This window comes from Colobus angolensis, unplaced genomic scaffold, assembly GCF_000951035.1.
Source record: "Colobus angolensis palliatus isolate OR3802 unplaced genomic scaffold, Cang.pa_1.0 Scaffold33, whole genome shotgun sequence".
Lineage (NCBI taxonomy): Eukaryota > Metazoa > Chordata > Mammalia > Primates > Cercopithecidae > Colobus > Colobus angolensis.
This window is the reverse complement of record NW_012116599.1, coordinates 13,350,124-13,367,504: the sequence shown is the minus strand read 5'-3', so window position 1 is coordinate 13,367,504 and position 17,381 is coordinate 13,350,124. Positions and strand designations below refer to the sequence as shown.

Genomic DNA, 17,381 nt, shown 5'->3' with positions numbered 1-17,381 from the left:
ACAAGGCCTAGCTCATTGCTAGGTATATAGTGAAAACCCAATAAATACTTGCTGATTAAACAACACTTTTTCTTTCTTTTTTTTTTGAGATAGGGTCTCACTCTGTCACCAGCCTGGAGTGCAATGGCATGATCATAGCTCACTGCAGCCCTGGGTTCAAGGCATCCTGCTGCCTCGGCCTCCTAGGTAGCTAACCACTTTTCTTTCCTTTTTTTTTTTTTTTTTGAGTTGAGGTCTCACTCTGTCACCAGCCTGGGGTGCAATGGCATGATCATAGCTCACTGCAGCCCTGGGTTCAAGGCATCCTGCTGCCTCGGCCTCCTAGGTAGCTAAGATTTTAGGCATGAGCTATTGCTCTTGGTTGAAACTTATTTTTGAAATTGTCTTCCTTTATTGCCTCTGCTTCTGAATTCTCCATTTGTTCCTCTCCTTCCTTTCTACTTTTTTTGTTGAAGTCAACAGTGACATCCCTGTGCCAAGTCCAGAAGACACTTCTCTGTTCTCAGCAGAAGGAGCTCTCAGTAGCACTCACCACCCTCCTCAAAGCCCCAGGTCTTCCTGCTTCCTGGGGTCTCACTCTCCTGGCTCTCCCCACAACTGCTCTTCCTCCTCTTCTCCACTTCTAAGTCTTGGCACGCCCCGTGGTTTGGTTATAAATTTTTCTTAAGGAGAAGTTCACACATAGCTGCGTGACTGATAATGGATTAAAGCAAGTTCCATCAGGATTTTTTTCTCAGTAGCACTGAGTCTTGTTTTAGTTGTTTTTACTTCAAAGCAGTACATTCTAGTTCTTTTCTATTGTTGATAATTCAGACTATTCAGCATGTGCTCTGATTTCAATGAGGTGTTCCTGTGTAGACACTGCCAGCTCTTAGACACTGGTCTGTGCCTAGTGTATCCCTGTCTCCTTACTGTGGCATGCCACGTGTATGGTTTCCCACAAGAATAAATGCACCTTCTGGGTGTCAAAGGAATTAGTTATATGTACACAGTGAACACTGCCTGTTCATATTTTCATTTTTTAGTGTAAATAAAGATAGGTGGTAATGTCTTAACGAGCTTACAGCTTGTTTTGCTGAGTCATTCTTATGTTTGATCTTCGGATTGCTTGATAAATCTTGAGTTTTTATTGACTAGGGTTTTTTTTTTAAATGTTTTAAAAAATCTGAAGCCCAGAATTACATCTAAAAGTTACCTGTTGTGTAGGAAATGAGGCAACATGATGTGCAGGAACTGAATCGAATCCTCTTCAGCGCTTTGGAAACTTCTTTAGTTGGGACCTCCGGTCATGACCTCATCAATCGTCTGTATCATGGAACCATTGTTAACCAGATTGTTTGTAAAGAGTGTAAGAACGTCAGTGAGAGGCAGGTAAATACGCCAGAGTATTTTAGTAATAAGTTATGTTGTAAATTATAATTCATGTCATTAAATGTATGATCTATAATACCACACAAGGATTAAAGTGTTTATTACTAAAAGTAATTTACTGAGTTTTTTTCTTCTAATTACACCTAAATCATGAGCCTATAATCCAGATTTCTCCATCTGGATTGAAAGAAGCAAATATCTTGAAACTTAATCTTTTATTCAGTTCCCTAATATTTGGAAAATAGATTTAGCGATATTTACAAATAGAAGACTGTGACCTCATGTGAGAAGCCAATGTCATCATGGTTGGAATATTGTAAAGAAAGTTAATTAAGGAGGTAATAAAAATAGATAATACTGAGGACTGAGGAGTGTTTAATTTGACAAACATCTATAATTAAATATTGGATGTAGTTTATTAATATTCTTCAGAACGTTCATTTATATATGTGTGCTTCTGTTTATATATTATATGTAAAGCTATTGTAATCCTGTGTTAATTAGTATAACCTTCAGTTTTTTGTAATGACACATATTGCCCATTTAATCTAATTGGAAATTTCCTCTTGTAAATATAATCCTGTTTGCCCTACAAATCTTATATAGTCAATGATTTTTATCACTGAATTCATCACTGATCCTTTAATAAAAGGCTGCTTTTGTTATTTATGCCAAGAAAGTTTGTGTATTTGTATGAGGACAAAATTACCATTTTCAAAGTGTTAACTGCTTTTTTGAAAATAGATATGTATATAAAAATATGTGATTTTCAGGAGGCTGAAGCAGGAGAATTGCTTGAACCCAGGAGACGGAGGTTGCAGTGACCCAAGATTGTGCCACTGCACTCCAGCCTGGCGACAGAGCAAGACTCCATCTCAAAAAAAAAAAAAGTGATTTTTTAAGTTTGGAAAGAATTAAGATGTTGTGTGTGTTTTTGAATTACTGCATGCTTGACTTAGCTATGATGTAGTAAATCAGTATTTTCAAAACAATATATGTAAGACCATTATAAATTAAAGACATTAACTTTTCACATATATATTATAAACCATATACTGTATAAATGTTACTTTTAGTACTTAAAATTTTCACCATGAGTTAATCATTTTCATTCCCCAAAATCTCTTAAAATAAAGCTGTTGCACACACATACAGAACTATAAATATGAATTAAATTTGCCGAATTGTAAGTGCTTATTACTAGAAATATTGTGATTCAAATGTAGTTATAGCAGGTTTCATAAACCCTCTTTTTACAAAATATTCTCTTGAATTTTCATAGGAAGACCTTCTTATCCTAGCTTAATGTAATTCTTTTTTTTGAGATGGAGTCCCACTCTGTTGCCCAGGCTGGAGTGCAGTGGCGCAATCTCGACTCACTGCGACCTCCACCTCCCAGGTTCAAGCAATTCTGCTGCCTCAGCCTCCCAGGTAGCTGGGACTACAGGCGTGCACCACCACACCCAGCTAATGTTTTTGTATTTTTAGATATGGGGTTTCACCATATTGACCAGGCTGGTCATATAATTTCTTTCCTTATAACTTCTTCAGTATATCTTAAGGCAACCCTATCAAAGGAAGATAAAGAAATGGAGTTTACGTTAGAAAATTCAACCCAGAGTCTAAAACAGTACTGTGTACCTTGTATATAGGCACTTCTGAATTCAGATATGTGTTTTATTGTGGTTTATATTTCCTCATAAAACAGATTTTATTGCATCTGCAGTAAATTCATAAACTTTTCTTATCAATTTTTTTCTGATATATTTTAAGCTAAATTATAGTTCTGTTTCAAAAGAAGGATATTTAGCGTTATGAACTTTACAACATCTAATCAGGAGATCTACATCTTTATTTGTAGTGTTTTAGAAAACATATATCTGATTATTCCCAATATATGTGTGATTTGGTGATGTGTTTGTAAACCTCTGAAATTGTTTTTCAATATTATATTCATGTCTATTTCAGGAAGACTTCTTAGATCTAACAGTAGCAGTCAAAAATGTATCTGGTTTGGAAGATGCTCTCTGGAACATGTATGTAGAAGAGGAAGTTTTTGATTGTGACAACTTGTACCACTGTGGAACTTGTGACAGGCTGGTTAAAGCAGCAAAGGTAAAGACAGATACCTGCTTTTTCCCAGGGTCCCCACTTTGTACTTAGTATAAGTCAACTTGTATGAAAAAGTCTTGAGGATATACTTGAAGCTGTTGACACTAAGGATTGAAAAGATATTTACGTCGTTATCTGTAGTTTAATTTTTTACAATAAAGAATTTTTAAGGCTTTCAGCCCAACAGTACACACAACTTCCTTCTCTCCGGGGAAAAGTTTATTTGTACCTCAGTGTTCCGTAAGTATCCCTCCTTTTTGCAATTACTGTTGTGAAAAGAGATGTATATATTTTTATTTCTGCCACTGAGAAGCTTGTTGAGCTTTCCTTTCTTTGTTTACTACTACGAAAATAGATGGCTTTCTTCATTTTCTTAATATACAGTTATTTTATAATCTTGACATATGTTCTTCCTCACTCTGGCAAATCCAATATAGCCTGACCTCCTCCGCCAGGTAGGAGTACTTAACTTGCTAATTAAGGAATTTAACAGAATGCTTCTGGTTTTCTTTCTGTACAGTCAAGCAAAATATAAGATGAAAGAAGGTCAGGACTAAAGCAACTGATATCTTTTGCCATGTGAGAGCTAAGAGAGAAAAGTAAAACAAACCAATAAATATAGAATTCTGACATTTCTCAAATTTATTCATCACATTCATATATCAGTAGCCATTCCTGTAGTATAATTCATAGTTATTTTCCATTCCAGGAAAGAAGAGACACTTTGATAAGAGGAGAAATGAGAGACAACTACTGTTTAGCTTAGTGGAACACCTCCCTGGTGTTATTTTCATGCATCCTAAGTTTTGCACATTCCAGCTCCTTTCTGATATGGCAGGGATTTATTATATCAGCACTTTGGCATTTCTGAAAATCCCTGTGCCACGTATTGGTGTTTTATCCCAGTACTGATGTGAGGTCTCTCTGTGCTTTACTGTCCAACCCTTTTGAGTCCAGGATATCTATTTGCTCTAAGGGAGACTGACATCTGAATAAATCTTTTTGGAGGACAGATTTTTAAAAAACGTTTTATGGGTTTTTTTTCCCACTTTATCTTCTAGCAGCCATTCATTTATATTTCCTTTTCACAATTCCCTGTGATTTCTCACTATGGAATTGTTCTTTAATGTATTTTTCACACACTTAATTTCCACCAAAAGCATTACCAATGCTAGTTAATTGCTAAATACTAGTAATTCGTTAACATTAATATAAAAATGATTATTATAGATAAATGTATCTATATCTATGTATATATATTAATACCATTTCCTCTGGTCTGGGATGTGCTGTCTCTAACCTTCTCTGGCCTTCCTTCTCAGCTTCTTGTACCTATGGCCAATATGGCATCAACCCTGCTACTATCATTATTATCTGCAGTGGTGACTTTCCCACTGCCGTGGGTGATGTGATGAACTGTTTATAAACATCATCAGCTTGAGCTCAGTTCACTCAGTGGTTACTGAACATTGTCTTAAACAGCTACCACAAGAGACATGTTATGCGGTCACTTCATTATAACAGAGATAGCATTATTCCTATAGCTGACAATTATTGAATTTTTCCAACAAATAAAATGAGCATTGATTTAGATAATACACAATACTGATTTTGTATCCTGGAGATTATAGATGAAACAGTAATAAAACCTTACACCCTATGCCTATAGCTTTCACAGGAAGATTGAACTTTATACTGTTTCACATGTATTTCCATCCAGTTTTTGCCCCTTTATCAAACCCAAAGAGAGCGGTTCATCATTTGCTTATTTTGTATTTCACCTTTGGTGTATAAACTTCAGAGTTTGGAATAGTGTTAGAAAGAGACCTACACATTCAGCTTTTGGATAGACTTCATGTTCACATTAACAAATAAGAACCTTTTGCTAAACAAATGTAGTTTTTAAATATACCTTTTATTGCATTTCTTTAATTCTCTTTCAGTAGAAGTTTTTTGATCTTGATACTTTTAAATTTATATTCTATTCATTGGATTTGTTGCATTCTAAGTTTATGTCTGACTATACTGCTAAATAAATGCAGATTTTCTTGTCTTAAGCAGTCTTTTCTCAGCCATATTATAGTTGAGTTACTTTTTTTAGATGCATTTTTAGAGCTTGTTTGAAAATCTACCATGTTGTTATATTGCTGGGTTTTTTTTTTTTCATTCAACTTGCTTTTTACCCACTAGATTTGTAGAACTGTTTTTTAAAATATATTTTTAGCACTGTTAGAGATATATGATTATGGGTAATTTTATATATCAGGGAGGATTTTTTTCTCCTCACAGACCAATAATCCCAGAGGTTGGGCACAGCTGATACTCTTAAAAGGCAGCTTAATCCCAATCAATAGATCTTAGCCCTTGGGGAAGTTAGAGGCCTTCTGCAAGTCTCGTGAAAGCTATGATTCTTCTCCTCAGAAAAAATACATATGCACATAGAATTTTTTATCATTTCAGATCCTTTAAAACAGGTTCATAGGTCTCAGGTTGAGAGCTCCAGTTCTTCACTGATTAGGAAGAACTGTAGACCTGCCAGGTAAAGTGGAGACACCAAATATGAAAGTAAAAGGCCAGAAATTGGGCAGGAAATAGGCACCAGTCATCAAATACTATTTCAGGATATCAACACTAAAGATAAAACTAGCTTATAAATTATTAATTGTAAGCACAAATGAGTGGCTCTACCTTTAGACCCATAAAATAGATGAGTTGATATCGAGTTGTGTTGAATCCATGGTAATGAGTTGATGTAATATTTCTCTTAGACCTGTGTCATAGATTGTTTTTTCAGACCTTAAGAAACATTATGTATCCTTTTATATAACCCTGTTTTTAAAAAGCTTTGTAAATTTTTCTTTTAACAGTCGGCCAAATTACGTAAGCTGCCTCCTTTTCTTACTGTTTCATTACTAAGATTTAATTTTGATTTTGTGAAATGCGAACGCTACAAGGAAACTAGCTGTTATACATTCCCTCTCCGGATCAATCTCAAGCCCTTTTGTGAACAGGTTTGAACTATTTTATTTTTAAATTCTTTCTTTACCCCTCTCAAGACTGAATCTATTATTGACCTGATTTTCAGTTGGTTTATTGTGAGAATCTCTAAACCTTGGCACTATTGACATTTTGAATTAAATTATTCTTTGTTGTGGGAGACTGTCTCATGCATTAGGGTGTTTAGCAGCATCCCTGCCCTCTACCTATTGGATGACAGTAGCATCCTAACTCCCCCTCCGTCAGTTGTGACAACCAAAACTGTCTTCAGACAAAGCCAAATATGTCTTCTGGGAGGACAGCGTGGGCAAGATTGACCCTGCTCAAGAACCACTGATTTATTTACAGTCATTTTGAATTTCCAAAGTATAGATTTGTTCCCTTCTTTTTATTAAACCCTTCTTTAAAATATTTGAAATAAAAATTTAAGAACAAAATTAGAAGTTACCCTGCATTTAGAAAACTTACAATTAATTGGTACCACTGATTTGGATTTAGTTTATTTTACATGTAATAATGAATTTATGCATCTAGAAAGTCAAGAGGCAAATGGAAATTCACTAGTCTGGAATTTGTAATCCTTAAGATACAGGGAAAAAAGAGGTTTTGAAAACAAATTAATTACAAAACCAACCTACTTTATGAGCCATTTAAAAATGTTTTTTATAACATTGCTGTACATGCCAAGGTCTGGGTGAAATGAGTAATTATTTCTTATCACAAGTCATTCTTATATGTTTATACAGAATAGAACATTTATTAGCTAGCTATTGAGTTTCTGTGTAAAAAAAGTAATTTTTTTATAAACATTTCTTAAATTCAGGATCTTCACACATGGGCTTTCCTTTACTTCAAGCCAAATTATTGAGCTTTTTGGATTTTTTTGTTGTTGTTGTTGAATTACCACTCAAAGGTTCCAATATTCTGTTGCCCCTGAGGCTATTATTGACATACCCAAATAAATAATTTTCCCAGAGTTAGTTAATATAATTGTTTCTTGTTTTATAAAAGATAGTTTGTCACATGATTTTAGCATACTTTGATGTAACAAAACTGAAATAAGTGAAGAAATTGAGCACTTATCTAGGAAGTCCACATTAATTTTACTTTTGGATTTCTGTATTAATGGAAAAAAGTCACTGTGCATCTTTGTAAAAACCTTGTCTTTTGCCTGTACTAGACATTTTAAACTGCCCACTTAAAAAGGTTAATATTTTAAGCAAATAAATTCTGAAAATAACTGACACCCATCAAGGGGCCACCATATGTACATCTGAACATCACAGATGAGCGCTGAGTGAGTTTAGATGTCAAAGCCAGAAGAGAGCTTGTATCATGTAGTTTTAGATCCCTCAGATGTGAAAAAGGCTTCTTTTTTCTTCTACATCAGAAATTTAAACAAACATCTTTAAAGTATCTCTTAATCTAAAGTAGCTTTTTATTTTATTTTAATTGCTAGTGTAGGAGTACATCTGTTAGATCACTCATGATTATAGAGCATATTGATTGTAGAAAATGTTGATCATAGAATTAATAAAACAAGAAAGAACCTCTTCCGCTAAACTGCCTCTAAACAAAACCAAATGATAGTCATAATTACTAAGTTCCTATTCTATACAGAGGACTCTAGTGTCAGGAGGGGTGATAGTTAATCTGGCTTTGACTTTGAGGCACATGACAACCTAGTTGAAATAGAGGACAATTTAAACTAGATATGTATCAATTTAAAAAAAGGTGATGCATTTTAAAAGAAGAGTGCGTCTATAAAATAGCATAAATAGAGGCCGGGTGCGGTGGCTCAAGCCTGTAATCCCAGCACTTTGGGAGGCCGAGGCGGGCAGATCACGAGGTCAGGAGATCGAGACCATCCTGGCTAACACGGTGAAACCCCGTCTCTACTAAAAATACAAAAACTAGCCGGGCGAGGTGGCAGGCACCTGTAGTCCCAGCTACTTGGGAGGCTGAGGCAGGAGAATGGCGTAAACCCGGGAGGCGGAGCTTGCAGTGAGCTGAGATTCGGCCACTGCACTCCAGTCCGGGCGACAGAGCGAGACTCCGCCTCAAAAAGAAAAAAAAAAAAAAAATAGCATAAATAGGTATTGTACGAAGATGGGTTTCTCTTGCTAAAAATTTCTGCAACAGACTCACTGATAGGGTAACATGTTTCATTGTTTTATTGGCTTACATGGTCTTAGCCAAAGTACATAAAAGTAATGTATTTTTCAGGTACATGTGTTCATGGTCAGCTAAGAGGCAGAATTTGATTGGTGTAGTGTGACTGGCCATTAAATCAATTAATTTAAAATTAATTAATTTTAAATTTAAAGCCAATTACTTGAATTCATCTTTACTCTTAACAACAACACTGAAGTTTCTTATTAGTTTCAGTAGTTGAAATTATTTTTTCTTTTGATTATTATCTTAGCATTTTATGAAAACTGTATCAATATTTATCTTCTGTTTTCTTTTAGAATGAATTGGATGACTTAGAATATATGTATGACCTCTTCTCAGTTATTATACACAAAGGTGGCTGCTACGGAGGCCATTACCATGTATATATTAAAGATGTTGATCATTTGGGAAACTGGCAATTTCAAGTACGTATAGAAATTCATTTAGAAATATCTTTGCAATGTCTTTTCTATTCCTATTATTTTGTTGAGGATATTTTGTTTACCATTTATTTTATATCCACTCTGTAGAAAACTTTGATAGGCACTGAAAGTTAATACAGATACAAGTTTTAAATTTCTATTTCTAAATAATTTCACACATACAGAAAAATTACCAGAATAGTAAAAACACCTCCTGTATACCCTTTACCTAGATTCTCTGATGAACATTTTGCCACATTTGTGCATGTGTATACACAGACACACATTACTAACATTATCATTATTAATGCGAACCATTTGAAATTAAGTTGAAGACACCAGGTCCCTTTACTACTAAATACTTCAGTATTTATCTTCTAATACCAAGGATATTATCTTACGTGAACATTGACTAAAATCAGGATCTTCTAACATGGATATAATACTGTTGTCTAATACTTAGTTATGTTCAGATTCCACCAGTTTCCAGTTCATATCCTTCATGGCACTTTTTCCCCCACTCTAGTGTCAAATCCAGTGTCAAGCATGGTATTTAGTTATCTCTGATATCTCCTCTAATCTGGAACCATTCCTTACCTATACAGTTACTCCATTATCATAAGGAGATAGCACAATTCCTATAGGTGACCATAATTGAATTTTTTCTGAAAAATAAAATGAGCATTGATTTAGATAACACACAATATTAATTTTGTATCCTGCAGATGGTAGGCGAACATGTGATAAAAACAATAAATCCCATGTCTATAGCTTGCACAATAGGATTTAAGACCAGGATGAATTTTGTCCTGTTTATTGTAATATGACTGCGTAGTCATGTCTTTCATGGTTGCTCTTTGAAACAGTGCTCAATAACCACTGATTGAATTACATTTAAAACTTTGATCTTCCTAGAATGGTTTCCTGTGCGAGGTATAAGAAAGATTTTTTTCCACTTGAAAAAATTAACCATTTCTATTTATTGAGTAATCAGATTTTCTCTACCAATCTACTATGCCAGTTCTATTATGTCTACTGTTCATTTTTGTGTGAGTCTGTTTTTCAGCTCTCTATTCTATTCCATTGTTCATTTTTTTCTATTCCTGGACAAATACCACATTGTCAATTTCCATAGCTTTATAATAATCTTGATCTCTGGTAGGACAAGTCTCCCTACATGCTGTTATTCTTCAGGAATGTGGGACCTGTCTTCATTTTTTATGCTTCTGTGTACATTTCTAGAATCACCTTGTCAGTAGTCTCACAGATGCACACGTGTGTGCACATACACACATACACATACTCAATGGGATTTCCGGTCTTCATATGTGCACAAGATATACCTTTTCATTTTCTAAAGTCCCTTTAATGTCTTACTAAAATGTTTTATAATATTTCTCAAAAAAAAAATTTACAGATGTTCTGAGGGAATGTGCTAACTGGTGTCTAGTTCCTAGAAAATTATAATCTATTACACATCAACCCCAAACACAGTAAAACGTCTATAGGTAAGTCACAAACTGTCATGTTAGGATGTAAAATGCTTAAAGCATAGCTTCCTATTATCAGAAAGTGAATGCTGTTGTTGACAAATACTTGCTCCACATTTAGTTGTAATATGACATCTCATGGTGCCAGCAGTATCCAAGATGCACAGTCCCTTTGACGACACTCAGCCAGCTTTTCAAAACGTTCATCTGTATTTCTGACGTTCTATCAGTTGTATTTGGAACATATTGAGAGATATATGTTCTGTAAAGTTTGGATATGAAAAAAGTCAAACTGTGTTCTACCAGGAATGTGTTTTCCAGGGAGATGGTCTATGCCTCAGTTTTGTGTTTTCTGGAGGGTTTGTGGCTGGTATATTGAAATGCAGCTTTCTTAAGTATGTTGATTTTATATACTAAAATGTATAAAATATTAAACAATGTATATACTAACAACCAATAATATTGCTAAATACTCTTATGTTGAAGTCGTCTATGGAAAAAGACCGTTTTGTTTTACCTGTCCAAATCCTTTGCCTTCATTTCTTTTACTTACTGCAGTGAATGGAACTCCCGTTCTGGCTTGGGAAAGCTGTACAAGCATTGCTCTCAAGTGCTTGTGCCACATTTGCCAAGACACCATCTTGTCGGGCACCTTCCCAATTAGATGAAGTGAGACACTTGTTATCCTCATCAGCTGTGTTTCAGCCCTCAACATTACCATGTTTAATTTGAGCTGATCCGTATTGTGTCACTATACCTTCCCTTGAACTACCTTCTTGTATTTTTAGTTTCCCGTAGTAGAGAATCCTTGAGAAAGTGGCCTTCTCACTCTGCCTTAAACTCCCCTTAATTATCAAATAGGCTTTATTTTGCTCTCTAAGATGAAGCCTTTCGTTAGATTCTGATCGAAGCTTGTCACCAGGTCTGGTAAATGTTTATTATGGTGTTCATTTTTTTTGCCTTGCCCATTCCCATTGCAGTTTGTGGCTCTTTTCTTCCAGTTGTGCCTCCAACTGTTGTGACTTTTTTCAATATTGGTGTGTCTCTCTTCAGTCTTAGGAAGTGCTCCCAGCCTCTCTGTCAGCCCAGCCACCTCAATGTCTGCTACAGTTTTTGCTCAGCCAGTTTGAAGATTTGAGGTATTTTTCTAGCTGGCAATATTTATCCTCAGTTTTTTGATGCATAAAGTATCTATTTGCAATTTCATCTTCACATTTATCTTTGAGGTCATGCACAAAGGCAGCTTCACACTCTGGTGAGAAAGCATGTTTTCAGAGTAGTGATTCTCTCTTCCTTGACTTTCTTTTGGGTTGTGGTTTCCTGGACATCTCTTGTGCAGTTTTGTGCTCATTTCTTCAGAATTGATCAGCTTCTTTCTAGCAGCATCAGGATCTCTTCGCAGTTCTGTGACATGACTCAAAGGGCAGGCAGGCATTCCTTCATTTGGCTTCAGTCTCTGCACTGCCTGTCCATTTTTTGAAGCTCTAACACCTTAGCAAGGTCTTTCTCAGGGCTTAAAGAACAATAGAATATTGTGCTTGGTATGTTTTCTTGTTAATGGCTGTCAAGCATCCCATTTAATTTTCTTTCTTATTGTTCTGTTCTTTAAGAATCACTAGCTTTTCATCCAGAGCTTCATGGTGTTCAGATAATGATTTTATGCTTTAAGAATTTCACCTGCAGTAGATATATCTGGTGGACACTGTGTTTGTCTCTTTACTACCATTATTCTGACAGATCCCCTGTGCCCACGAAGGGTCCCAAATATTCTAATCGTAGCCAGGTAGTGTTCTTTCTACTTATAGTTCAGCAATTACTTCTTCCCTTTCAAGGAACTGTGCTCTGCGTACATGGAGTTCTTTTAGTAGGTACTGCCTGTAAGGAGTAGTTTTCAGGACCAACCTCATGTAATTTTCCCTGGGTTAAAGCCAACATTTTAGTCTCTCTTAGTGTGCCTAGAAGATGATCCCTTTCTTCTAGCATGGAGGCCACTAACTGCAAAACATAAATGTAGATGTGGCTATAAAGAGGAGCCTGATCCATGCCTCCAACTTCCTGGGGGGACTTCGGCTTCACAGATGGTTGGCATCATTTGGAACATCATCTTGCACATTTGAGGAAGTGGGGCAAAGAAGGCTCCATGACAGCACCCAGTTGGCAGCTCTGTGACTGGACCAACCTGTCCCAGCATGGCCAGGGTCAGACACTGGCAGAGTGGAGGACTGGGCCCAGCCTATATGTCACCTGGATCACCTTGTCATGTGTTGGGCTCCTAGGCTCAAGCATCATCCCTACAATGCCGATTTGCCTCTTCCCTCCTGTCATTTTTAAATCTCTTACTCCATTGTCATAACGTGTTCAAGCACGTTAAACATACTTATTTTCTTATTTTCTCTCTGATGATTGCAGCATCTGAAGACTTTGTAGGTCTGACTTGGTTATCTTCTGATGTTGCTGATTCTATTTCCTTGTGATTTTGGTATTGTGGACTGTAGGCTTCTTGCTTTGTTTGTTTGTTTGCTTTTTAAGAACTTGATTGATGGGAGTAATTTGAGGACTGAGTTAAAAGTGCCTTCTTCCAAGAAAGATTTGTGTTTGTCTCTAACACAAGCCTGGGATCACTACCAGCCCTTAACAACATTAAAATCAACTTGATGGTTTTAGAGCAAAACAACCAGTAGGAATTTGGGACACAAACCCACATGAGGACCTACTTGTGATTTAAGGACATTTTTCCCCCTTCATCCAGTATCAAGGTCAAGGCAAGCCAGTTCCTCATTGTCCTTTATTGTAAGGTGGATTTTTCTCTAGGTTGTGCTTATATTGAAGGTGTAGCCATTTAGGGATTCCAGCTTTTTGCTGCATTTTATCATTGTGATATATTAAAAAGTATATATTTGGTCATCCTTTCCAGTTCCTATTCCTAGCACAGAGCTCCTTGGAATTTCCTGAGTGATTGGAGTGTCTTTTGTTATTCATAATGGGCCCTTTCCACCATACCTGAGTTGATGTTAATGAAGTCACTCTTAGATGCCTCAGGATGGAGGCTGGTTGCCAGAGAAGCCAGTCCCATTATTAGAGGGTTGAAACTTTCAACCCTGCTTCCCTGACCTTGGGGAGGGGAGAGAGACAGGAAATTGAGGTCAGTCACCAATGACCAGTGATTTGTTTAATCAGTCATGCCTCTGTAATGAAACTTCAGTGAAACCTCTTGAAAAATGAGGTTTCGGGCATTTCTGGGTTGGTGAACACATTTTCATGCTGGGAGGGTGGCCACCACGACTCCATGGTAACAGAGTTTCCTGAACCCTGGGCCCTTCTGGACCTTGCCCTATGTCTGTCTCCATCTGGCTATTCATTTATATCCTTTATAATAAAGTGTAGTGTAAGTTCCTGAGTTCTTACTGTTATTCCAGAAAATTATGAACCTGAGCTGGGGTGAAGGGAACCCTAGAACTTGTATTCAGCCAGGCAGAAATGTGAGTACCCTAGGGACCCCGTATGTGGTTGGTGTCTGAAGTAGGGGACAGTCTTATGGGACTGAGTCTTCAACTTATGGAGTCTGTGCCATCACCAGATAGTGTCAGAATTGAATACAATTGTGTGACACCTAGTTGATGTCAGAGAATTGGAGAATTGATTGCTGTTTGAAAGATGAGTCCCTCGACTCCCCACTTTGGGTAGGCCTAGGCTTTCTCTCCCCAACTCTGTCCTGTATGGGCATCAAAATGGAAGTTCAGTGTCAGCAAGATCAGTGTCTTAGTCCATTCAGGTTTAGGCTGCTCTATCATAACACTTAGACTGGGTAATTTATAAATAACAGAAATTTATTGCTCACAGTTCTGGAGGCTGGGAAGTCAAGATTAAGGCACCGGCAGATTTTGTGTCTGTGAGGACTTGCTGTGCTTCATAGATGACATTTTCTTGCTGTGTCCTCACATGGCAGAAAGGTCAAACAAAACTCCTTCAGGCCTTTTTTATAAAGGCACTAATCCCATTCACGAGGGCTCATCTTTTGTGACCTAATTATCTCCTGAAGACCCCACCTCATAATACTATTGCACTGGTGATTAGGTTTCAACGTATGAATTTGGAGGGAACCTAACTACTCTGGCTATAGAAGTTGCAGAGCCAGAGGCCTCATCTCTGGATTTCTTCCCCACATTCCCATTTCACTTTTTGACCTCGGAAGAGTTTTCCCTGATGTTCTTGCAAGCCATAGTGTGTTTAAGATGTTTTTATTTGTTTTGGTTTTACTTTATCTGCCATTTTTAGTAATTTTGTAGCAGGATGATTGTATCTGGCCTGCCGTATTTTTCCATCACTTATTGATTATTTATTTTTGGCTTGCATTGTTTATGACTATATTTCTGGTTTTAAGTCAATTTAAAATACTTTTGCAAGATGGCATGTATGGAAAAAAAAGGCAATGAAAATAACTTACCAGGGGAATTTTGACATATTCCCCAATACCTTCATAAAATGGGGTGAAAACTTGGATGATCAGGAAATAGAAAGGAGTATTTAAGCTGAGCCTGGCCTGCAAAGATGAGTAGAATTTCCTTAGGTCAGCACAAGTGAATGAGACCGTACGGGACAAAGGCCAGAAAATACTTTGAACTGAATTTTAATGAAAACTCCACATATCAAATTATGTAAAATGTAGCTAAAGTAGTGCTAAGCTGAAAAATATTCAACGAGGAGCTGGAATTCAAAGCAAGGTCTGCCTGATTCCAAGCATATGCAGATTATTGTGATGTTTTTACCGCTGTTTCATCATCTTGAAACCTTTTTCTTTTTTTTTTGTTAACTTCTTGCTCTGTCACCCATGCTGGAGTGCAGTGATGTGATCACGGCTCACTGCAGCCTTGACCTCCTGGGCTCAAGCAATCCTCCCACCTTAACCTCCTGGCTAATTTTTTTTTTATTTTTTGTAGAGTGTCCTGGTCTATGTTGCCCAGGCTGGTCTTGAACTCCTGGGCTCAAGCAGTCCCTCTGCCTCGGCCTCCCAAATTGCTGGGATTACAGGTGTGATCTACTGTGCCTAGCCAACATTCCTATTTTGTTACTTTTTGAGTGGTTAGTGATAGAAACTCATGTTGTTTTCCTTCCTAGGAGGAAAAAAGTAAACCAGATGTGAATCTGAAAGATCTCCAGAGTGAAGAAGAGATTGATCATCCACTGATGATTCTAAAAGCAATCTTATTAGAGGTAGAGTATGTGTGTGTAAGTAATTGTGTGTATGTATGTATTGTGTGCATGTGTGTATATATGTAAGAATATATGCGGTTTAGTTGCTAGATGTGATATGATATTATTACCATTCATAGTCTTCTTCCTTAAGGACATTCTCTGTATCTGTATTTTAATGATTTTTGTGGGGATTTTCTACTTATAAATGAAGCACATATTCATGGTAGAAAATTCAAGAAAAAAAGACAGAAAATATATTAAAAAGATGAAAAGTATAAATAGGCCAGATACTGACAGTTACTGTAAGCACTTTGATATATATTCTTTGCATTCTGTTTTCTTTATGTTTATTTACATATATTGGAATTGGGTTATGATTTTTTTGGCTATTATTGTCATTTTAAACCAAATTGAGCTTTACTAAATGCTGTTTGCAATTTATTGCATTTCTATATTATCCTTTTAATGTCTATGTGACCTAAAATTATGTCCCCTTTTTCATTCCTAGTAGTCACTGATAATATCTCAGGTATATGACTTTTAAAGTTTGTTTACTATGCTGTTTTAAATATGTGAGGTCTTCTTTCATTTATTCGTTCATCCTTAATAAATGATTTGCTATACTTCCTGCTAGGGACCTGGGTTGAATACTTTAATTATATTGATCTATGGTGACTATATGAATTTACTAGGGCTGCCATGACAAAATGCCACAGACTACATGGCTTAGATGATAGAAATGTATCTTCTGATAGTTTTGAAGGCTGAAGTTCAAGATCAAGGTGTTGGCAGTTTAGGTTTCTTCTGAGACCTCTCTCCTTGGCTTGCAGATGGCTGTCTTCTTCCTGTGTCCTCACATGGTGTTTCTTCTGTGTGTGTGCTTCCCGGTGTTACTTTGTCCAAACTTCGTCTTCTTCTGAAAATGCCAGTCAGGTTTACTTAGGGCCTACTCTAAAATGGAAAATAGCCTCGTTTTACCTTAATCACCTCTTTAAAGGTCTAATCTCCAAATGTAGTCACATTCTGAAATATTATAGGTTAAAAATGCAACATATGAATTTTGGGGAGATACAGTTCAGCCTGTCACAGCTACATCTCACCCCCTTTTAGAACTTGTTTATACTTCAAAACATTTAGATAAGACATTAATCATCTTTGTTTTTGCACTTACGTATTTCTTCCAAAATTCTTGTTTAATATCAGTAATTTACATATTTAAATGAAAAATTCCTTTTTAATGTTGGGAATTTACCAAACCTTGGGCTACTTTTGATATTGCTCTTCAAATGGTTAAAATGTGGCACATGGAAAATAGCAAAAATCCAAGTTTTCTCAACTGAGGCTTAACCAGTTTTTAAAAACCTTTTAATAATAATTGTGATTGAGGCCGGGCGCGGTGGCTCAAGCCTGTAATCCTAGCGCTTTGGGAGGCCGAGACGGGCAGATCACAAGGTCAGGAGATCGAGACCACCCTGGCTAATACGGTGAAACCCCGTCTCTACTAAAGAATAACAAAAAACTAGCCGGGCGACGAGGCGGGCGCCTGTAGTCCCAGCTACTTGGGAGGCGGAGGCAGGAGAATGGCGTAAACCTGGGAGGCGGAGCTTGCAGTGAGCTGAGA

General features: G+C 36.7%; 1 protein-coding gene across 1 annotated transcript in view; it reads left to right on the top strand.

The window, feature by feature from the left end:
* Positions 1-17,381, top strand: part of USP40 (ubiquitin specific peptidase 40) — a 94,622-nt gene that overhangs the window by 7,373 nt on the left and 69,868 nt on the right. The window contains exons 5-9 of the mRNA XM_011952032.1: positions 1,207-1,371; positions 3,340-3,486; positions 6,351-6,494; positions 8,952-9,080; positions 15,683-15,778. Of these exons, the coding sequence (XP_011807422.1) occupies positions 1,207-1,371; positions 3,340-3,486; positions 6,351-6,494; positions 8,952-9,080; positions 15,683-15,778 (681 nt within the window). The remainder of the gene's footprint in view (positions 1-1,206; positions 1,372-3,339; positions 3,487-6,350; positions 6,495-8,951; positions 9,081-15,682; positions 15,779-17,381) is intronic.